This window comes from Anser brachyrhynchus, assembly GCF_964034855.1.
Source record: "Anser brachyrhynchus genome assembly, chromosome: 17".
Classification (NCBI taxonomy): domain Eukaryota; kingdom Metazoa; phylum Chordata; class Aves; order Anseriformes; family Anatidae; genus Anser; species Anser brachyrhynchus.
The window spans coordinates 2,154,266-2,176,660 of NC_137710.1; the positions used below are offsets into that span (position 1 = coordinate 2,154,266).

The 22,395-nt window shown below is 51.2% G+C and overlaps 3 protein-coding genes across 4 annotated transcripts; 1 reads left to right on the top strand and 2 right to left on the bottom strand.

Moving 5' to 3' along the window:
• The first annotated feature begins 34 nt into the window (after positions 1-34).
• Positions 35-12,190, top strand: TMEM116 (transmembrane protein 116). Of its 2 annotated transcripts, XM_080559399.1 has the most exons (11): positions 322-396; positions 555-601; positions 742-805; positions 3,804-3,935; positions 7,702-7,806; positions 9,318-9,367; positions 9,818-9,901; positions 9,985-10,123; positions 10,671-10,815; positions 10,930-11,003; positions 11,563-12,190. In XM_080559399.1, exons 1-11 carry the CDS (start codon positions 349-351, stop codon positions 11,761-11,763), a joined length of 1,089 nt encoding a protein of 362 aa, XP_080415525.1. In that variant the 5' UTR covers positions 322-348; the 3' UTR covers positions 11,764-12,190. The 2 variants fall into 2 exon arrangements, with proteins under 2 accessions (XP_080415524.1, XP_080415525.1); XM_080559398.1 differs by lacking the exon at positions 3,804-3,935 and having other exon boundaries at positions 35-396.
• Positions 12,078-15,123, bottom strand: LOC308179352 (disintegrin and metalloproteinase domain-containing protein 20-like; the record flags this gene model as incomplete). The annotated part of the gene is made up of 1 exon (XM_080559378.1): positions 12,078-15,123. One exon carries the CDS (start codon positions 15,121-15,123, stop codon positions 12,787-12,789), a length of 2,337 nt encoding a protein of 778 aa, XP_080415504.1. The 3' UTR covers positions 12,078-12,786.
• A 703-nt stretch (positions 15,124-15,826) lies between these two features.
• On the bottom strand, positions 15,827-22,358 carry LOC308179351 (disintegrin and metalloproteinase domain-containing protein 21-like; the record flags this gene model as incomplete). Its single annotated transcript, XM_080559377.1, has 3 exons — positions 22,223-22,358; positions 19,093-19,191; positions 15,827-18,887 (listed from the first exon to the last, which is right to left on the bottom strand). The coding sequence occupies exon 3, from the start codon at positions 18,305-18,307 to the stop codon at positions 15,827-15,829; it is 2,481 nt and encodes an 826-aa protein (XP_080415503.1). The 5' UTR covers positions 18,308-18,887; positions 19,093-19,191; positions 22,223-22,358.
• Positions 22,359-22,395: the final 37 nt, after the last annotated feature.

Consider the following 22,395-nt stretch of genomic DNA (forward strand, 5'->3'; position numbering starts at 1 on the left):
GCCCACGGCCGCCCGCAGGTGGGCGCTCCGCGGCGCGGCAGCGTGGCGAAGCTAAGCAGGGTCGCCTCGGGTCGGCCGCTGGAGGGGTGGCGCCGCCAACACCTCCCGCTCCGGGAGCCCCGCGCCGTTACCGCGGCCGGAGCCGAAGCTCCCGCGGGGGTTGCGGGGCCCCCCCATGCCGCCGCCGCCCGCCCCCGTTTCGCTCCCCCCTCGGCCGGCCCCGAGCGCTGGGGGCCGGACCCGGCGCGGTGTGGCCCCGGGGCGGAGCGCGGGCGGGGCGCGGAGCCCCGGGAGCGGCGAGGCGGCGGCGGCGGGCGTGGGTTCCCGGTGGGTGCCCGGTGGCTGCCCATGGCCCTCCCGGCGACATCGTCCCGGCTGGACGGGGGCTGGCAGGAGGTGAGCGAGCCCCGTCCCCTCCGTCCCCTCCCGGTCGGGCCCCGTGGGCTCGGTCCCGGTCCCCCCGTGGGCTCGGTCGTGGCCCCCGGGGGCTCCCCGCGGTCGTGGGGCCGTGGGGTGCCCGCAGGAGGTCCCTGACGGCGCTCCGTGTCCCCCAGGTGTACTCGGCTCTGCAGTGGATCCAGTTCACCATGGCCATGCTCAGGTAACCGGCTGGATGGAGGTGGTGGTGCCGCGACGGCTTTTTTTTGGGGGGGGAAAAAAAAAAGAAAAAAAAAGAAAAAAAACATAAAACTGCTCATCCCGGCGAGCCCCCCCGTGCCAACGTGGGCTTTGTTTTGTCAGCGTTACAGGTTCCAGCTCAATCATTGCCTACGCCGTCTTCCAGAATGCGGTGAGGTCCCCCGAGGTAAGGACTGCGCCTCCTCGGAGCCGCGGCGAGGAGCTGGGGCCGCGTGGGCCGCGGGCGCTGTGGTTAATTAAACCTTGTTTATTAGAGCCAGGAGGCAAAGGGCTGGCCAAGAGCCTGTGTCCGTGCTGACACACGTGTGAGGCTGACCTTGGGCTGTACCTGCGTGGGGAGGAGCAGGTCCCTTGGCGCCGTCCTGCAGCTCCCGCCGGCGTCCCGTGGATTTGGTTTTGGGGCTGGGGAGGTGCGCAGTGGGTGGGGATGCCCCCGTAGGAAATGCGCGCACAAGGGGTATGTCTTCGGGTATGTCCGAGGCTTTTTGACAGGCAGGCGTGCAGCTAAAACTGGTGCTTGGCAGAGGTGCTGCAAGGTTCAGACAAAACCAGACCGGTTTGTTGTGCTGAGCTCCGCAGGGAGGCCCTGAAAGATTCCCCTCGGCCGTGCACAGGAACAGTTAACATTGCTCCTGCAGCAGCGCCTGGCACATCCCAAGCGCATCACACGTGCAGGTCATGTGTGCAGGGAATCCAGCACATCTGGGATGCATCGGGCGTGCTGGTAATCACGGACCTCCAGGCCAAGCTTGCAGGGCTCTTGCTGTCCATGCACAGCCTGTCTGTCTGCCCGGGACTATTGGAGGCAGTGCACAGAGCTGTGTGAAGCTGCGGTTCTTTGTCTGGGATTTGCAGACGTCTGGCAGCCCGGTCTGTGGACCACGCAGATAACAGGTTGCTGCTAAGAGCAGTGGGACGGTGAAGCTGGCAGCTATGTCATAACAAAGCTGTCTTTGTACTTCCCTTGTCTTCAATGTCCATCATACATCGTGGGTTTGATCTGCAGCCCACAGACCAGGGGATGCAGTAAATTATCCTCAGAGAAGGAAGTCATGCAGTCAGGCTAACACCGAGACTTCGCCGGTTGAAGCAGTGTGGGCTGGAGAACCCGCGTCCAGGTTTCCAGGGCAAATTTGCACTGCTTGCAGCATGCAGGGCAGTTTTGCTCCCGGGTAGCCAGAGCTTCATGGAAACAGCACATCCAGAACAAGCTGCGGAGATCTCGCTGCATTCCCGGGAAGGAAGGAAAGCTGGGACTTCGCCTCGGTGCTGGGACGGACACCTTCCTGAGCTCGTGCTGCACAAGGTGCTTACCAGAAGTGGTCAAGAACCCTGTGCTCAAGATCCACAGACCACATCGCCTGCACCTGCACAGCACCAGGCCCGGTTCTCCCCTGGGGTCCTCCCCTCTGGCGCGGCGTGGAGCTGGGCTTGGCAGGGGTCCCGCTGTGACTCAGCAGCCTCAGCCCGTTGACTTCCATGGCTACAAGCCCGCATCACTCGGGAGCCCTTGTGCTATCAGTCATATGATGTGGCTGCGGCCCGGGAGCTGCGCTCTTGCTGTTTATGAGTTGCACATGGCTCTAAGTCGCAGATGGACCGTTCCTGCTCGAAGGAGTCCAGATGTTTCTGCTCAGATTATTGCAAATCTGGATAGGAAGGATGGATCCCAGCCAGAGTGACCCGTCGGCATCAGGCTTCCAGGCTGTTCTGCTGCCAGCGGGATCCATTGGTGGTGTTTCAAAAGCAGCAAAATCTTCAGTAACTTCCCCATTCTCTCGTCGCCACATTTCTGGTCCTGTGGGCAAATTTGTAAACAAAGGGGCTGGAAGAAATCCATATCAAAGCTTGCCACAAATAGTTTATTCCCCGTGTCATAAGACTCCAGAGTAAGAAATAAACAGCTCTGGAGGCTGGGAGGAGAAAAATATTATAAACACTTCCCCTCCTACCCCCAGCTGAGGAAATCAAATATTGCGTTCTTGAAACTTGCTTTCGGTCTCTACGGAGTCAATAAAACTTCAGCATGAGCTAAATCATTCAGAAGAGATGATGGCAAGCGATGAACACGGAATTTCCTCTGTCATGTCAACAGGTTCTCTGCAGGCAGATGTCCCTGGGCGATGACCAGGCAGAGCAAGATCAACAGCTGTGCTCCAGCCTGGCAGCTCCAGCCTGGCAGCTCCTCTGAATGATTACGTCTTTACATTCCCTTCCTCTATTTTATAAATACCGTTTGTTTCTTCTTTTCCCTTCTGTAAGAACCCTGCTGCCTTTTGCTTACGCCTGTGCCACCTACTTCACTCAGGTCCGTGCCAAAAGAGCTCCTCAGCCAGCAGTGGTGCTTCCCTCCGAGGACGCGTGGTGCTAGAGAAAGGGGTCTCGTGTTTGGGTGAGAAGGTTGCTGCTTTGCTTATTTGAGAGCTGCTCGGCCCTAACGTGCCGTGCTCGCAACCTGGAAGTGTCCCCAGCCTGTCGTGCCCCTGCCTGCTGGTGCTCCAGCTCTGCGCCACCGAGGAAAAGCCTGGATTTATCGCTGCTCAAAGAGACGTTCATAAATGCAATGATGTCCAGGCTAGCTCCAGAACTCGATCTGCTCTCGGCAGGCATTTACTTAAAGGACAATAGTGGGGCAAATTTCACCCAAACGCTCAGTTCCCTGAAAAATATCTCAAAATCGAGGCCTCCTGAAAAGTGTCTGTGCTGCATTGGCGTGTAAAATAGGTTCAGCCTTAGTCACCAGCTGAAATGCCACGAAACACACAGGAAAAATGCCCTTTTCAGGTTATTTCAGACCTGAAGGAGGGTTTGTGTTTCCCAGAAGTTTCTCTATCAATTGATTTCCTAGACAACATCGCTTCTCCCTGCACACCTGCCTCATTCTGCCAAGCTGTAGCACCGTAGGCCTTTGAAATCCCTTCTGTGAGGTTTGATGCTGCTCTTGGATCCGGGGGCATTGCTACGGCAGAGAGGGTGATTAGGGCAGGGTGTCGGCACGGAAGCAGATACAAGAGCAAGAACGAGCAGGGCTTTTCTCTGCCGGGATTGCCGCCCTGCCAGAAGTGACAGCACATCTAGGCAAGGGGGACAAGCCGCTGCTGTCGGCAGTCACGGGGCTGTTGTGAGCACCGCCCGGACCTGCTGACCGATTTCGCTTTCCCCAGGTTCGCCCTCTTTTCTACCTGAGCCTCTCCGACCTGTTCCTGGGCATGTGCTGGCTCACCGGGGCGCTGCTCTATAGCACACCGACCTCCAAGCACGATCTCATCTGCTACAACCTGCAAGCCACGGGACAAGTGAGTAGCCTTGGCATCACAACTCACGATTTTGAGCCCATTACTGTACTTAGCCCCGCCGGTGATCAGAGCGTGGCCGTGGGGGGCTGTTTCCAGATGGGCTTTGGCAGAGGCTCCCTGTGCGAACTCAGCTTATCAGATCTCTTCGCCTCATTTGTACGACAGAGATAACGGTGCTTGGTTTTAGGTACGGCTGGCTTGCGAGGGGCAATAAGGAAGGCAAAGAGAGCATGGGATTTTGTGGTTGCAGTGTTTGGGTTACTTCTGCAAAGCGAGTAGATGGGGCTTTATCTATTTCCTGTTGGTCCTGCGCCAAAGATTATCTCTGTGCCTCCCATGCTGCAGCTTTCCTATTCCTCTTCGTGCTTCCTCCACCCTGGGCAGGAGCAGATGCGTTCTGCCATTCGCTTGGGCTCGGACTGACCACGTTTCTCAGAGAGCCGTGCCCTTCCTGGTCTCACTGACCTGGCCCTGTGCTCTCTCAAGTCCCGAGGATGTTCAGGGGCTGCTTTATCTGTGCCACCTCAGCCCCATGCCCCAGCGATTTCGGCTGCTTTCCAGCACTTTGGGATGATTTCTGAGACTAATTGGAGTGGAATGAGGGAAATGCCGTTTTCCTGACGGTTTGCTCTTGTCTCACCAAGTTCCTGCTTCGACTTCAGGCCCTGCAAATCACTGCTCTTGAAAAGCTGCGGGGCACAGCTGAGCCGGGGCCAGGGCGGTGGTTTGTGAGCGGCGACCTCTGGCCTTAACAGTTTCCTTTTAAAGCGCCCACAAAAACGTGGCTGGGAAGAGCAAGTGGCTGTGGAAGTGTTCACACCGTGTGTGTCTGGGGACGGGTGCCTGCAGCCCGGCGTTATTTCACAGCTGTGTCTGGGTGAAGTTGTACTGTGATGGTGAGTAGAGCTTAGAGAGCAGCTGCTCCGCTTCTGGCTTCTCTCTGCTTTCTCAAGCTGTGCTGCTGGGGAAGCAGCGCGGTATGTTCACCGCAGGGTGATTTGGTTATCTGGGAATGAAGCAGAACGGTATCAAAGATGGCTCTTAGATGATGGTACAGGGGAAAGTGAGAACAGCTCGGGAGAGGCTTTTCAGAGCCTGAGAGCAGAAGGAGCCGGCAGGACCGAGGAGGTTGCAGAGGGGTTGTAAGAGATGTTTCCCTCGCAGCTTTGCCTGGGGGACAGCTCTTGAAGTTCGGTGCTGGAGTGAGCTTCTTATGGCCCGGAGGAGACAGACTGCAGTGCTGGAGGAGAAGCAGCTTGGATATAGCCAACACAGCATCATTTCTCAGTGCAGACATGGAGAGCATGCTGCGACCTTGTGCACTTCTGGCTCTTTCCTGCTCTTGCTTTTCCAGCCTGTGTCCGAGCTTCTAAGGGAAGGGGCAATGCAGGAGCTTTATTTCCACGCCGGGAACAGCAGCGTGAGTAGGCAGAGCTGGCCCCAGGTGAATCCTTGCAGGACCTGCCTTTGTCCCAGCCCCACGGGGATGGTCAGGGTGCTGTGGGGCGGTGTGCGGGGTGCCTGCCCCCATCCCGAGCTCAGCCACGGGGACAGCCGAGCCGGCTTGTGTCTGGCAAGAGCTCTGGCTGCTGTTTGCTCTGAGAGAAATTAAAACAAACGGAGCACTTGCCATAGCAACAGGGCCCGCATGGCACACGTGACGCGGCGCAGGACACCTCCTTGCTCAACCCAAGCAGTGCCCGTGTGTGGTGGGAACATCTCGTGCGTAAGTAGGAGCCAGCAACAGGTTTGACCAGCGCCTTCTGAAGAATATAAGTGATCTGTAACCAAAGGAAATGAACAAATGGCTCCCGGCCCTGTCCAGCCTGTGCGCAGAGAAGTCTTGCAAGGGTTGCGTTCCCGGGCGTCTCGTAAATTCACCTGGCTGGTTTGCACACAAACACCTAAAAGCTGTAAAACGCGCTGAGTGACAGGGGTGGGACAGGCTCAGCGCTGGTGTTTGCAGACCCACACCACGCTCCGTGTGGTTTGGTGGTCTCAAGGGATCGCCTTAGGATCGGGGCAGCGTTTTGGCTTATGCAGGCTGTTGATCATCACGTCATCGCCAAGGGCTGAAGCTACTGCCAGGGCAACTCCCCTAACATCCGTACCGTGTCGTGAAGGAGGAGGTGGCTTTATTTCATGGACTTTTCCTGTTTTGGCCCCAGGCTCTTGGTTGAACTCATGCTATTAAATGTAAATAGTGCCTTCCGCCATCCCTTGCCTTTGCTCTTTCCTTCTCCCTGCTTTGCCTTTGCGTTGCGATGGTGAAGCCCAGAACAGAGATTGTGGTTATAATTGCACGGTTCCCCCACATTCTTCCAGTTCAGTTCCAGTGGCCTAATAATGTCCTGGCAAGCTCCGCTCACGCCGCTGAGCACAATGGGGAGCCACAGAAGTGTTATAATGAAGGGCTCTCGTGTCTCCCTTTATCTCCTCCGGGTGAGCACTGCAGGACCGTCCGCAGCCCCCGAGGTGGGGCTCGGGGGAGCAGAACTCCCTGCTCCTCCTGCCTTCGGGCAGCTTCACAAGTGGTTTTGGGTTCCCTCTCCCAACAAAGAATGTAGCGCTGGCACTTTGTGAGCACTCCGAGGCGGTTTGAAGTGCAAGAGAATGATCTTTGTGGGCTGCTTTGATGACCTTCTCTGGAAGTAATTGAAGAAGGGCAACAAACCCTCATTAAACCTCCTCTAATGAGCTGGGAAGTCACCGTAACGTTCGTGCTGCAGCGTTGCAGTCCCTCGGACTCAGCCTCTTGAGAACCAGCCAAGAGCGTTTGCACCCTCAGTGAAGGAGACCGAGTTTATTTAGTGACTTATTCCTGGACTTTGGTGATACCAGGCTGACAAACCTGGGCTCCTTGCTTCTTTGGCAGAGGGTAGCGACTCCACAGAAGAAATTCACTTGTCCAGCCCTTCCTCTTTGCCTTTGCCACTGAGGCATGTGTTTCCTGTAACAAGCCCAGCACACGCATATATATAGTAAGGTTAGGTGGCTCTGTTTGTACTTGGCTGCCTCAAGCAACCATGGCTGGGGATCCAGAAAAAAAACGCAAGAAAGATTTCTTCTCTTTACAGGAGATTTTAGACATTTGGTTTTACCTCAAGCTGCAATTAAGGGCTGGAAAACTCGTTGTAGGAAACTGTTTTATAGCTTTTCTTTCCTCTTTTTTTTTTCCATGGAGGGAAAAGGATTCTTAGCATGTTAAGTCTGGCTCACTGTGCAATTGTTGTAGTCTCTGCCCCCGCTTTCCTCTTCGCGTATACTATTGTTTTCAATTTCCGTGAATTCACTGGGCAGTGAGCTCACCGCATGAGGAAAAAAAAATCTCATTGCTGTGTCTGTGTTGTGTTTTCCAGCGGATGAAGCGCAGAGCAGGTCGAAGTGCCTTTGAACCTTTTTGCGTTGTCAGAATTTGGGGCAAAAAATGACCCAAGTCACAAAGACGTGTATTTGTAAGAGTCCTCCTGTCCCTGATTTGGGGCCAAAGTGGAGCCCCCTTTGTGCAGGACGAGGCGAGCCCCCCTCCTCTGCCTGGCTCTTCCCAGGCTGTGTCCCTCTGCAGCCCAGCAGACGAGCACAGGGGCTCGGGAGGGCTGTGGGTGCACATCCATCCTGCACCGGCGCTGTGTGGGACCCGCACCTTCAGCAGCCCACCACGCTGTTTAATACCCTGCCTTTGGCCCATGGCTCATCAGCGATGAACCAAAGCTGCTGCAGGAGCTCTTGTTCGAGGCCTGAAATCCTGGCTGTTTGTGTTCCTCAGGTGTTCTACGTGGCCTCTTTTCTGTACACTGTCAACTACACCTGGCACCTGTACAGGGACCTGAAGATGAAATACAATCAGAACCTTAACAGGATGCCCCCCACGGTGAGTAGGACTGACGTACAGCAGCCGCTGGGGACCGAGACCTACCTGGGGGGTTCTGCTGGGGTTCGGGAGGTGCATATAAAGCAGCAGACCTTGCCACAGGGGTGCTGAAGGCCGGCTGGATGAATTGGCGTATCTTGCCATGCCACTGAGGTCAGCAGAGTTACAGCTCGGGCTGCTCTGGGATCTCAGTGAAGGACTGGGCTTGAAAGGCCAAAACAGGCAAAAGCAAACAGCAGCGCACATCTCAGAGCAGAGGAAGCTCAGGATCGGCGAAGTCCTCCCACAGCAGAGCAGTTTGCACCAGTCGAGTAGCTGGTTTGTTGCTGTCACTGCCTTCTGCCAGTGCATGGCAGAGCAATGACTCGCTAGGGGACAGGAAAGCAGGGGGAGCCTGGAGAGTCCGGAACTGAGAACTGGCAATTTCTGGCCTCCCCAGGTGTCGTACAGGCTTTGAGAGCACCAGCAGTGTACTGTAAGAGCTTGAGATGGGAGGTGTGACGGAAGGGAGCTAGTGATAAAAGGAGGGGTTGGCTCCGTGAACAACAGGCGGTCCTGCCTTCATCGTCGCTGACCTTTACGAAAGCCCATCTGGGAGCCGGTGCGATCGCTGGGAACCGAGGAACAAGGACGTAGTGCTCAAAAAATACTCGTTGACTTACAGGCTAAACAAACACTTCACTTGCCATGTGATCAAAATCTCAGCCTGCAGTCGTTTCGTTGCTCACACCTGGCTAAACAGTGAGGCACCGCCGCTGCTCTAACTGCAGTTCCTCCTGCTGTGTTACTGCAAGATAGCAGACTCTTCCCACTGAACACATCAGCCCCATCCCTGTATATAGCTTTTCTCTTCCCCAGACCTTTGCTGTGGGCAGCAAACCATGTCTCAGATCCTCCACGTGTCTGTTCAGGAGCAGCAGGCTGGGCAGATCGCTCTGTTTCAAGGGCTCTTGTCTGTAGGCTTTGGATCCGCTTGTAGGATTGGTTTCCTTCCTGACTCCCATTCGAAACGCAGCACCTACAGTAAGTTCCCCGACACTACAGCTGTATTGTCAGGGCTGGTGTGTGGATGCCAGCTACCAGAGTATTTCCTGGTGAGCTGAGGCCAGGGCACTCCAGGCTGCCTGCATTTCTTCATCAGAACATGAAGTTTCTGAGGAACAGGGTTGGGTTGAATGAACGGGCAGTGCAAAGAATGAGTAAGTTGCACCAGGGAGCTCACCAAGCGTCTGCTACTTGTCTGGCTCAAAGTGCCCTTCTCAGCCCTGCCTTTGAAGGGGAACACGTCAGCGAGCTGGTGGAGGTGTCGGTTGTTCCTTTGGCACATCAGCGCGCACTGAGCTTGGCGGTGTTAATTCAGAGCAAAGTGGGAAGAAGCATTTGTACTCGGTCTGGGGATTAACCAGCACCTGTAGGATCCAGAGCTGCTGAAGCACTCCCCGGGAGCTGGTTCCTGGGAGCCAGTGGCTGTACGGAAACGATCGTTTAATTAAGCTCTTTGGACTTTGCAGGTTGTAGATTATGCGAGTTACATTGGCCGAGTAGCAACGATCTTGTCCAGGTAAGATTCATTTCTGGCAGAACGGTGCGGGTTTGGTAAACTGCAGCATCCTGATCCCTGCTTCCTGCTCGTTCTGGAGCAAATTTCACTAAAACCCGTGTTTGTCAGTTAGCTCATCAATGACAGCAGTGACCTAACATACTCTGAACAAGAGTCTTTGGATGTAAGGGCCTTTCTCCAGCCAAGTTAGTTATAACTGTATAAAATATATATATATATATGTGTGTGTGTATATGTATTTATATCTTTTTTCAGAAAGTGCTCCCTTTACTAATTGCCTGTATGAGTGAAAGTGTGGAAGTTAGCAAAGCTGGTAAAATACTCCTCCAGAGCAGCATCAATAAAAACAATTTCCAAGTCCTCCGTAGTGACAGGAGACAGAACAAGGAGTGTTTGGCTGGGGGCAGCATTGCAATGCAGTAACTGCGCTGTTGTCCTCTCTCCTCCCAGCCTGCTCCCTTTTCTTCTCATGGTGCCTGTGTTTTGCCTGGGCAACAACAGCAATTGCTACCAGAACTTCAGTCAGAAGCACGGGTAAGCTTCAGGCCTCTCTCTGAAAGAGCCTCACCACTTCTGAGGCACGGCAAGAGCTCGGTCAGTTTGCTTTCTCCCCACAGATGTCTCCTGATGCACACAGATGTAGCTGTGCCCACCAGCGAGCCACTGACGCTGAATGGCTCTGTTTGCCGTGTGATGCATTTCTATGGTGTGGGGGTCTTCCTCGTTTCCTTTCTGATCAGCTTCGTAGCCATTCTGGTAAGAAACGTAGTCCTTGCACGCTAGCGGTGTGAAAGATGAGAAGTTTTGCCCCTTCTCACCTTTACATGAGGTCACTTTGTGTGCATGTTCATCAGTCTCCCAAGTTTGCTTGGATGGTGCCATCGGCCAGGCAGTGTCAGGGGTGAACTGTGTGGTGCTGTTTCCCTTTTGCAAGGGGAAGGGGGAAAGGATAATTTCATTGTGCCACCATATAAATCCATCTGCAGCCCTGTGTTCTGTCAGCCCATCTCAGAAAGGATTTAGCAGGTAGAGGAGGCTCGGAGAATGGCAGCAGGGATCGCCTAGTGCACAGGCCAGCTCCTGTGCAAGAGAGCAAATGAATTAAGTGTCCTCAGTTCAGAAAAGGTCACGTGCAAAGCAACTGCTCTGCCCCTGGGAGTACCCTGTTGCACAGCATGAAAAGGTTTCGTAGACTGAAATGAGGATTTAGCTAAAAAACATGGGATACTCTGTCCTAGATAAACAAGCGAGATCAGAGCATGTGTCCAAAATTCAAGCAGTGATATATGCTTATTTTTTTTAGGTTGTACTCGTTCAAGCCCGAGGTCTGTACAAGAGGTTTGTAAACTCCACAGGATTCCTGGGAGACCAGCAGTGGGCGATGATAAAGATGGTGGAACAACGCGTGGTTTTCTACCCCATCGCTTTCTTCTGCTGTTGGGCCCCAGGTCAGCAGAGAACTGAGTTACTTTCACAATATTCTCGGGAGACGTAGTGCCTGGCAATGAAACTCAAAAGAGGTGGGGTTAAAGCAATACCCTTCTGACATTCCCTTTTCACAGCTGTCCTACTTGGAATTCTGAAGCTGGCGGTTTCAACAAGCAGCAAAATCTACATGGCTCTTCTCATTCTACAGGTAAAGTCTTCATCTGCAACCTCCTACGTTTTTTTTTTTTTTACCTTCTCTACTTGGAACTATCGTCTGTTAGTGTTTGCCTGTTTCTAATCTCTGCTCAACAAACTTTTTTTCTAGCTACAAACATGACTGCTGTATGAGCTTAAGTCAGATTTACGCTTTTGGTCGGCAAAGATCTTTGTTAGTTGCTATGTTTTTCACAGGCTTAAAAAGGTCTCAGTAACCAAAATCACAGCATTGTGGAGATCATAGCAAATAGGACTGGGAGGGATCCTCAGAATTCAGTTAGGTTTTTCACTTTCTGTGAAAGTCTCTAAGTGTTTAATTCCTTCCCAACACTTGCCCAGCTGCCTGGTGTGCCTGAGGCAGCATTTCGCAAAGATTATTAAAATAACCACGAGATTCCTGTATCGTATGGGGATGCAGATAGATAAAATCGTGCTGGAAGTGGGAGGCCTGACAAAATGTGCCAGGTTTGACAGCCTGGGAGGGAGCCTCGTGAGTGCTGTGCAGTGCTGGCTGACAAGACAGCCCTGATCTCTGCTGCTGTCTCTCCCAGGCACTGACAGCCGCTTCCCAGGGACTTCTGAACTGCATCGTGTACGGCTGGACGCAGCACGTCTTCCTCTCTCTCAAACGCAACGCCTGCCGCGACGTTGACACTCAGACTCCTCTCCTGCGCTCCCAGAAGAAGTTCTACGACAGCACGCTCCCCGCCAGCCCTCCAGACGCAGAGGTGTCCACGTCCACCCTGCTCTGATGCGTCCCTGCAGCGAAAGGAGAACAGGCAGCGTGCCAGCGGGGCCTCATCTCATTTCAGCAGTGTCAGCTAGAACTGGCAGCGGCTGTCGTGGTGTGCACCGTTGTCAGCAGCACAGGTAACCGTTGTGCTGGAAGAGCCTGAGCAGATCTGTCAGAAAAGCACTTTCAGTGAAGGTAGTTATTTATTTTACAAGATTTGTATGGACTTTAAAGGGATTCTTTAAACATGGTAAATCTTCTTCAGTGCTACAGAATTCCTCCTTATGGAAATCTCTCTAGAAATGCATTGAATTACGTACAACAGCTCAGAGATCTAGTACAGCTCCTTTGAGGGCAGATGCTCAAAGGATGTTTTAATTTTTTAACTGTTTGTCAGGTATTTGCCATTACAAGTTATCATTAAAGCAAAGGTGAATATTTTTAAATCTCTGACTTTTGATTCAATATAAAAACAAGAACGTGTACCCAGCTGATAGCCAACTGCATGGAATGAAAAGTTGTAAAGTAGCAGGAAAAAAACAGCACTCACTTCCAGGCCTTGACTTTTCCCACATCTCCCTTCTGGTCTTGCCAACTTCTGCTCAGCTACAATACTCAGAAAAGTGAGCTTCCCCAACCCAGTGGAGCATCTCTCATGAACCAGAGCAGGACTTTGCATGAATCTGTCTGTGCTTGTCTAGATGCTCAAGTGAATTACTCACTAAGGCCCCACCATTCTATAGAAAATAAAACAGGTTTTTAGCTACATTGAGAGGAAAACAACCCTATAACTTTTATGCTCTTTAAATTCTCATAGCTTCACTTTTCGGTTCCAACCCAAATTTATTTACATAGTTGGTAGTACAAGAGGAGGAAATACTCAAGTTTTGTGTAAGTAACTTTTATACAGTTTACACAGTTACATTGTGTAAAATACTTTGTACAGATCTCCTGGGACTAGCAGTCTGGTTTCAGAGATACCCACAGGGCCTGCAGTCCTTTCCAAAGCTCAGCTGATGGGTCTCCCACTGCTTTCATTCTTTTAAACGTCGTCATCATCTTCTTCCTTGTTCTGCTCCTCACCTTCAGGAGTATCAGATACCTCTGTGGATGAACTTGTAGTGAAAAACGCAGCTATTACGTTTATGTATTTGATTGCAGCAATGAGGAGAGCGATCAGAACTATGGCAACGGGAACAGCGATCCCTATTGCAGTCCCAAAAGCTTTATTTTGGACAGCCTCTGCCGTGGAGATTATTAAGTGCGGAGGGGGGCCACTGTCCACGCTCCCTCCCAGGCCGTGGAACTGGCAGTAAGGGGGGGCCCAGCCAGCTTTGCAGTGGCAGTGTTCAAGGTTGTTGCAAACCCCTTTCCCCCGGCACAAAACGTTTGCATCGCACTTTGTTCTGACCACGGCATCTGTGCACGTCTTGTTAATACAGATCTTTTCTTGACCGCATTTGGTGCCATCAAGTCCTCCTCCTATATCAGGTGTATCTACGCCAGCACGGTGGGCTGTGCCCCAGCACCAACCCTCAGACCCTGGCCTCTGAATGATGGTTTCAGACCCCTCCAGAAAGGGTATCCTCCTTACATTCACACACTGCAGCCTTCCGCACAGAGCATTTTGGGGTTTACATTCCACAAAAGCAACTTCATTCCCATCACCACCACAGTTGCCAAATCGATCCCCTTTCGCGTTCTGCTCTTTGAAGCAACTTTCTGGAGCACCCCGAGCTTCGTTCCCAAAGACTTTTCTGCATAGCTTGTCATAGGTTGCACATTTCCCACGGTAGCAGTAGCCATCGTCGCTGCATCGCGTCCCATCGTGCATGTACAGATCCTCTGGGCACCACTCGGAAGTCCCATTGCAATACTCAGGTAAGTCACACTCATCCACCTCTGACCTGCACTTGTATCCTGCAGCACGAAAGTGGCATTTCTGACAACACTGCCCAACGGAGCAGACAGCCCCCGGCTTCAGCCTGCAATCGTGGTAGCAGCAGGGGTTACCTCGGCAGTGCTGCGGCCCCCCGCAGTCACACTGCTCTCCCTCATCTATCACCTTGTTGCCACAATGCTTAAAATAGAAAAATCTGTTGGGCTCGGGGATGTTGTTCAAGCATTCACCGTCCCCTCTGCTGAGCAGGTCTAAAAAGCTCTGAAGGCTGCAGTTGCTGAAAGCTGTGGCGCCATCGAGCGACTCGCCTGTCATGTAGCATTTGGTGGCTTTTCCACACACGCACTCTTTTTTGTCATGCTCCATCCCCAGATTGTGACCCAGCTCGTGAGTGAAAATAATCGAAAAGGTTACGAAATCCCTTCGTATGTGAGACACAATACCTGACTGATAACCAGGGTAGCAGATGCTACCTACATAGGCCAGCCCAACGACGAGGCCGAAGTCTGTGTAAGTAAATAAATGTGCAATGTCATATTTCATCCTATTAGAAAGATCTATATTTCCCCAGTTATTAAAATCTCTAAGAACTTCTTGTATATTCAGGCTGTACCTGATTAAGTTGCCATGCGTCCAGATCTCCAACCCAATCAGACAGATGCGAACCTTCAGAGGATAATAGTACGTTTCTGATAAATTGATTGTATCTGTAACCAGAAGCATCACAGAGGTTTCGTTGCTCCCTTGGAAAGAAAACAGCTGGTAGTCCACCACAATAAATATCTCGACATACCTGGTATGCATCAGTCTCTGAGAAAAGTCTTGCTTCGTTGAAGGTATTTTAACACCCATCGAGCCTGGTTGCTTTTGGATCGCTTCAACAGTCAATCCACACGTCGAAGACTTGTCCTGGGTCATCTTTCGTCGATAGAGAAGGTGCTGGAAGGTCAGGGACCCCGGCACAGGTTCGATGCTGTAGCTCAGGTTCCCGATTTTCAGCCGTCCCCTCAGACCCGAGCAGGTGCTCAGCGCCACGAGGGAGCCGGGGCTGCCCTCCACGTAGCCCAGGTAGTAGCACTCCTCGGGGACGTGGGGCTGCTCCACCACCCTCCTCCCTCGGGGGCTGTAGGTGATGACCGGCAGGTTTTTCACCACAAGTCCCCTCGTCTGCGTGAGGTGGACGACGCGGTTCTCATCCTCCACCCTGATGACATAGGACACCTCTCCCGATGCTGCCCGGCCTACCACGGGGGACAGCTTTTTTGGCCGGATTACCTCATGCACAGCGTAGCCGGGTGGCAGGCGATGGCTGCCTGCCCCGGGGAGGAGAGGAGCCGCCAGCGCTGCCCAGACAGCCAGCCTGAGGAGCAGGGCTTTCGCCCGGCCGCCATGACCTGCCTGGAGCCACCTCACCACCACGGCCTTCAAAATGGAGGTCAGACACCTCGGTGAGGGCTCTGCCAACCCTCGCACAGCCATCTCGATCCTATCTCCCTTGAGGTGCTCAATTGGTGGCCGTGGCAGAGCTGGCACCTCACAGCTGGTGCCCTGCAGCTGAGCCCCTCAGCGCTGCTCAAGAAGGTTCCGGAAAGGCCGCGGCCCTCCTGGCCGCCATGCCGTGAGGTGACAGGGATAAAGGCCACACAGCCCTGCTACGCTTCGCTCTCTGGGGCACTCTGAGGGCTGAGGCAGCTGGGGAGCTGCCGCCGCTCTTCCCTTGCTGCTCCGTGAGATTTGAGGAGCTGGGTGTCCTCACTACCCCCTCCACCTCCTCCCAAAAGGGGAATCCCTGCCCAAAGATCACCTGCGAAGCGCAGTTTCTGAGACTTAACCACAACAGCACTCCTCGCAGTGCATCACCTGTCCCTCTACAACAGCTGACGCCTGTCTCAGTCACGGCCGCGTCTGCCAGTGCAAACGTGCAGGAGCATTTCAAACTAACCTGAGCCCCTCTGTCATTTCAGTCAATTTCTTTTTCCTACTGAGGTGTATGAAAACAATTTCTTTTTGCTATTCTACAGCTATTCTAACTGTACACTTGAATGTAGATCAATTTTAAATATATCCATTGCAGTTGTGAGGCTGAAGCTGAGTCCTCCTTTCCACTGCTGCCACATGAGGTCCTATGCAGGGCAGTTTTGCCTCTCAGCTGGTTTAGCGCTGTCCTCTTCCACCTAGTCCTTCACATCCCCTCAGGAGCCTGTTCTCTAGACCGAAAGCATCCGACCGCCCTGCTTAATACTCGGGATGCTCTGAGCTTTCTCACACGGTCAATGACAAGTGCTGCGAGTACCACACCGGTAACGGTTAGCATGGTAAGCCTGACGATGAATTTTAAAAGCCCCTTTTTAGTGACTGGCGTAGGCCCACTGTCGATGCTTCCCCCAAAGCCAACAAACTGGCAGTTGGGAGGCGCCCAGCCACTGTTGCAGTGGCAGTTTCCTTTGGTGTTGCAAATGCCTTTTCCTCCGCACGTTCTCTGGGCAGAACAGCTGGGTGCCAAGTACTTCTCCCTGAGGATGCACGTCCGGTTAACGCAGATCTTCTTCACCCCACACTGCGTGCCATCCTCAATGGCTCCAGCATCCAAGGTGTCCACGCCCAAGTGGTAGTCTGTGCCCCAGCACAAGGTACCGTCCACTGGGGTTTGAATGATGGTTGAGTGCTCTTCCAGCCAAGGTAGATGCCTGACATTAGTACACTGCACCCTCCCACACAGGACATTTTCTAGCTTACATTTCTGAAATTTGGTATCTAGCCCATCTCCCCAGCAATTACCAAACCGATCCCCTTTCATGTTCAGCTCCTTGTAACATTTCAGTGGAGCAGGCTCTGCTTTCTCGCCAAAGATGTTCCTACACTGTAACGTGCGTGATTTGCATTTGCCTGAGTAACAGTAGCCATCCTCAGCGCACACCGTCCCATCTTGCTTGGCCACATCCGCTGGGCAATGCTCAGATATCCCATTGCAATATTCAGGCAGGTCACACGGGCCGGTGCTCTCCCTGCACACTTCTCCTTCTGGGAGAGGCTTGCAATTCTTGCAGCAGAGTCCAGAAGTGCAAACGGCTCCTTCTTTCTTTTGGCAGTTGTTATCACAACAAGGGTCCAATTTACACTGTGCTTCTGAGCCACAGTCACACTCCTCCCCGAGCTCCAGGACACCATTCCCACAGCGCTGCGGCACAAACGTCGTTACTGATGCTGGGATGTTATTCAGACAGTGTCCTCGCCCTGACGCTATAAAATCAAAATAGTACCTTGCGCTGCAGTTGCTGAATTCGTAGCTCACTGTGCTCTGTGCGTTCATGATGCATTTAGAGGCATTTCCACACCTGCAGTACTTGTCATCATGATCCATGCCGAGGACATACCCCAACTCGTGGGCGACATGGACAGCAGTGTCCACGTAAGTCCGCTTGGCAAATGAAACAACAGCAGAAGCACGTTTTCTATCACAGGCACTGGCGAAGTTCGATTTGCCGCTCCTGTACAATGCTCCCGTGCTGTGACCAAAGTCCAACGAGGCAAACAGACACCCCACATCATGCGCAACATGCGTAGGGCTTTGCTGGATCTGCCAAAGATTAAAATTGTGAAGGACCTCAGTTACGTTTTTGGTAATGCTGATAGGGTTCTTCTCTGTCCAAATCTCTAGCACAGCTAATAACACGCGAAGGTGGAAAGAAGAAAACAGCCCGTCCACCAGATTGATTATTTCAATAACTTCCAACGTCACGTTAGTTATATGTCCACCGAAAGCGTCAAACCCTTCCTTGTCCACCACGACAAGGAGTTCCAGATACCGCATGCGCCCCCAGGGCTGGAACTGCCCTTTTGCTGTACCACGACCTGGAAATTGTCTGCCTCTCTGGGGTGTTTTGTAGATCACCGTTCCAGGAACCGCCACCTCCCTCTGCAACAGAAGATGCTCAGATGCGGAGGAAGCTGCCAGGGGCTCGATGCTGTAGCTCAAGTTTCCAATCTGCAGCAGTCCTCTGAGCCCAGAGCAGGTAGTCAGAGTCACCGTGGAGTCTGGGATGCTTTCCACGTAGCCGCGGTAATAGCAATCTGCTAGCACACGGGGCTGTTCGATCATGATTTTCCCTTGAGAGTCACGAGTGAGTATCGGGAGGTTTTTTACTATGAAGTCTTTCTTCTGCCTGAGGTGAATGGTATAATTTACCCCCTGCATGCTGATGACGTAGGACACGCTGTCCCGGCTGGCCTTCCCTGCCTTGGGGCCAAGTTTCCTTGGAAATACTATCTCGTAGGATGTGCTGCCCCAGGTGGGCTGGGGGCTGCAGTCTCCACAGGGCAGCAGGAGCCCCAGGAGCAGGAAGCAGCCCAGCACGAGGAGAACCCTGCTCCCCATCAGGAGATACCTTGGCACGACCCACGGCTGCGTCCGGCTGGAGCCACGGCCACTGGCACGGGGTGGGAGGCGAAGCTGAGCCGTTCTTGGGGCTGGCGGCCGGCTGGAATGGAAGGGCCTGACGAGAGGCCGTTTCTCCAGCTCCACTTTGAACACAAACATTCCACGGGGAGGACAGGAGCTGTGCTCCAGGCACCAGCAGGAGCAGCATCCTGTTAAATCCCATCCCATCCCACAACTAAGAGCCTGCTGCGCCCTGCTTGGGCTGACCCTGTTTGCTGAGAGCATGATGAACCAGTGCTGCTACAGCAATTTGTTTAAAAGGGGATTAAGCCTTCCTAAGTGGAAAGCAACAGAAGATTACCAGGAAAACAATGAGGATTTGGTTGCTAATGGGTTCGGTGCAGGGTGAGAGCCTGCAGTGGCTGTTGACAGATATCCTTGCAGGGCACAGCACTCAGCTGAGTGCTTGTCACCACACGTTTTAACCGTTCAAGGGAAGTTTCCTTGCTGGAAAGGGAGAGGCATACCTCGGGCCAGGCAACCTTCTTCTGTGAGTACAAAAGGGTCTTTTCTTCTGCTTTCATAGAGCATTTGGCTGCCTTAAATACACCTGGGATGCTTGGAAATTGTTCTCTCACTCCCCTTCCCACCAGCCCGAACAAAGGCCAACCTACTTCTCACCTACCGGTTTCTCACCAGCTGCCACTCCTGCCACAGTGCCCTGCCATGGTCGTCCTCCTCTCCTACAGACACCTGGAACGCTCTTGGCAGAACGGAGGAGTTGTTACACTCAACAGGGGGAATGTCATAAACACTAAGTGCTACTCGAGCTGCACAGAACAATTTCCTTCCCTGGAAGCTGTAGCTACAAGAAAAAAAAAAAACAAACAGAGACCTTCAGAGGTTAACCTGCCGCAGCGGGGATGTCCTGCTGCCATCTAATGGCATTTAGAGGCGCTTTTCAGGCTATGTCACCAGGCAGAGCACACGAATTCCTAGGGCTTTACCCAGCCTATCTTGTTGGCTGCTCATTCACCTCAAAGAATTGTGTTACTGAAGCAAATGCCTACCAGCAGCGGTTTCTCGTGGTGCTGAGGCAGCAGGGAGCACAGCAGCACAGCCCCGGGGCTCTGGACACCGCCGTCCTCTCCCCTTCTGTGCTAAAGAGACTTGGGGACCAAAAAAAAGAAGCCAGTAACTTTTAAGTTTAGTAAAATCATTTATATACATTGATGCGTAATATTTACAATATAATACTGATCCGAAATAAACTAACATGGTACAGGTAACACTGGAAAGGAGAAATGCAAACATTTTAATACACAGAAGTTAAACATGGCAGATGATGACAGATTCAGATTTCCTAAAGAAAAACCTGAAGTAATGACAGCAAAACTTTGACATGTTGCTATTTCCAATCAAAAACTCTTTCTCCTAGTCAAATTCTCCTAACCTTTTAACATATATACCTTAAAATAATCAAGTCACAGGAGAAGTCAGATATACATAAAATTTTGAAAAGGTCAAATGATTTCTGAGATTCTTGTCTTAAATAAAACTCTAAGAAAAAAAAACTACATAGCTTTCCCATATCCTATTAGTGTTTTTACAAAGAATGTCTTCTTTGTTCCCACACAACTCTTCCATCTCAAGATATGTACAATATTCACAGTCTGCTGTAAAGCATCAGTAGATTTATTACAAACTAAAATGTTACATAATCAAGACAAGGTTATCTTGCATTTATGTCAACTGAAAAATGCAAGACACAGGAAGAAGAAAGTAAAATATAACTTTAAAATAAGTCAATTAGATCCATTCAAGTCTATTTAATATTGAAATCTAAAACAACTTGTTTTCAAGAGTAAAATAATCAACTTTCTCATAGAAAAAAAAACATTTGACCTCGGATTTTCAAATTGGATTTTCTTAAATCTGTCCCTCCCTCCCTCCATTTCAGATCAGGCCATTCTTCCTTCTCACAGACCCTAAAATCAACAGTAAACCCATAAAACGCAGTTCCTCATCACAAAAGCCCTTAGAAATGTGACTTCCCTCCAGACACCAAAACACCTCACAGTCAATCACAAGTGTACCCACCTCACTACCAGTAACTGCTCGAAATGACTCTGTTGTGTACGTGCGGAGAGCATCAGGAGAGGAGGCACACAGTCAGATCCCGTCTGCTTATTTCTAAGCTGCCTTGGATGGCAGCGAGCAGCAGCTGCTCTCCCTCCAAGGTGCTCCCCACTGTACAAACCTCTCTTGGTACTGCAGAAGTAGGCTGAAGCCATGTCCTAAAGACCATTACACATCAGCGTACAAGCCTTGCTACTGTCATCTTTAACACTAGAGCAGCCTGCCAGAGAAAAAAGAAGTCCCAGTGTGTTACACTCCGCGGTGCTCACAAGCTGCTTGGATCTCAGCAGACTGTGGCGTGGCAGTAGCCTGCTGAATGCACTGTGTTAACAATGAGAGTAGCTACAATCTGATCCATTTTACTGCTCAGAAGTTCTGGCTCCCCAGAAACTGCCAGAGTATCTTCCTCCTCAGAGGGCAGAGCTGCAAAGTGCTTTTGTAGGGAGTTTTCTGCACTCCCGTTCAAACACAGGAGATTTCCTTGCTTATTTCTCTATTTTCCATACTTAAAAGTTCCCACACATTGAGATTTCCCAGAGGAAAAACAAACACACACCACACAGATTTCAAGTTTAAAAGGAAATGATCTATACATTTCAAGATTGCATGGATGTTGACATGACCTGGAATTTAGGGCAAGGACAGAAATGCACATAGGGCCTGCAAACTTGCTGATACTACCAAGAAACGACAAATACTCTTGTCACCTGCTAATTCTTTACAGTTGTCATCAATGCATGTCAGTACACAAATATTCCATGTAGTGTCAGAAGTACAATTCTGGCTTACGCAAAAAACTCCCCATTTCCATCAGAGAAGGTGATGGTTAAATAGGGACTGTGGTTCTTACTGTGGAATAAATCAAGCATTGGAAAACTCTCAACAGGATTAAAAGAAAGCTGACAAGGTGCTGACGAAGAATGGGAAATGAAGCATCTCCTTCATGTAGAAAAACTAAGTTACTGCTTAAAAAATTTCATAGAAAGAGTCAGACACTGGTTTGCCATCCAAGCTAAAGGTTACAAGGAAGTCTGTTATAGAAAAAAGACAAAAAAGAACAAGGCTGGACTGTCATAGGAGTAGATTGGGAGATTCATGGCTCAGGTTTGTAAATGTAAACCCAAAATTAACGAGCTATGAAATATAACAATAATGTTCAAGAGTCGTTACTAATAGCCCTGAATTGGCACTTCAGTCTGCAGACCAAACTCATTCAATGTCTGCACAGGTTTAGTACCAAAATATCTCTATAAAAAGCCTTCGACCAGTCTCAAAAGAAAGAAAAGTGTCAGAAGGTAGAAAACTAGAAATATGTACAGATTCTTTTCATTTGTTTGTTTCATTAAAATAAAAAAGCAGCTTTTGGAGCCAATGTTCCAGACTAGTGTAAGAATCTGCCCTGGGCAGCCTCATGGTCCAGGCAGCATAAGGACATGTGTCAAGGAGCAGCCCTGCATCTGTTGCTCCGCCAGGAGGAGCTCGAAGGCATCAAAGAGACGGGGAGCTTGGACTCCAGATGGTGACACAAGAGAAGGATCACTGGTGGATTCACACAGCAGCACTATGACCCTTGCCAGGATGATCTCTTTCAAACAAGAGGACAAGTCTGAAAACAAAAGTTGGATCTTCTAGAGTGGAAAAAAGAAGGTGGAAACAGAACTTCTGATCTGGGGACAAAACAAATAGACCCCACGCTTACTGTTGTCTACAGAAGATCCCATCGTGAAAATAAAAATAACTTGTACATAAGTAACTAGAACATTCTTTGATTCTGCCGTTGAACGGCATGGTAAAAAGAGGAGTTTTATGCTGAATGGCCATTAAGCCTTAAAGTAGGTCCAAGGAAGATGGGTTACAGAAGAAAGAAAGAGGGCTACTGATCAGAACTGAAAAATGCAGCAAGCGTATGGACTCAGGTGCCCTTGGCAAGGCCAAGCACGGCTCTTGGGTCATCTAGCGAAACAGAAGGCTATTTTGTTGCCTCTACATAAAGACTCAGAATTTAGGTGCAAAAGGTAGCTAGGAAGTTTGTATTTCACAGCACTTGCTTCAAGTACTTACTGAGCAGGGTGTTGAGAAACTGTGGCTGTCTTGTTCACATATATAGTCACTGCAGCTGGCTGTATGTATAGCAGATGGAAGGCAGCTTCTGCAACTGGTTATTAAGAAAAAGAATGGTCTTTAACAATATAATTTGCCCCATCTGGGGGACTCATGATTAACAGTACGTAAGT

What these genes read in the sequence shown, in the direction of transcription:
- TMEM116 (XM_080559399.1), top strand. Translation starts at nt 349, where the DNA reads ATGGCCCTCCCGGCGACATCGTCCCGGCTGGACGGGGGCTGGCAGGAG. An exon ending in AACTTCAGTCAGAAGCACGG is followed by an intron (nt 9,902 to 9,984) that starts GTAAGCTTCAGG and finishes TTCTCCCCACAG; the next exon opens with ATGTCTCCTGATGCACACAG. An exon ending in CTTCTGCTGTTGGGCCCCAG is followed by an intron (nt 10,816 to 10,929) that starts GTCAGCAGAGAA and finishes CCCTTTTCACAG; the next exon opens with CTGTCCTACTTGGAATTCTG.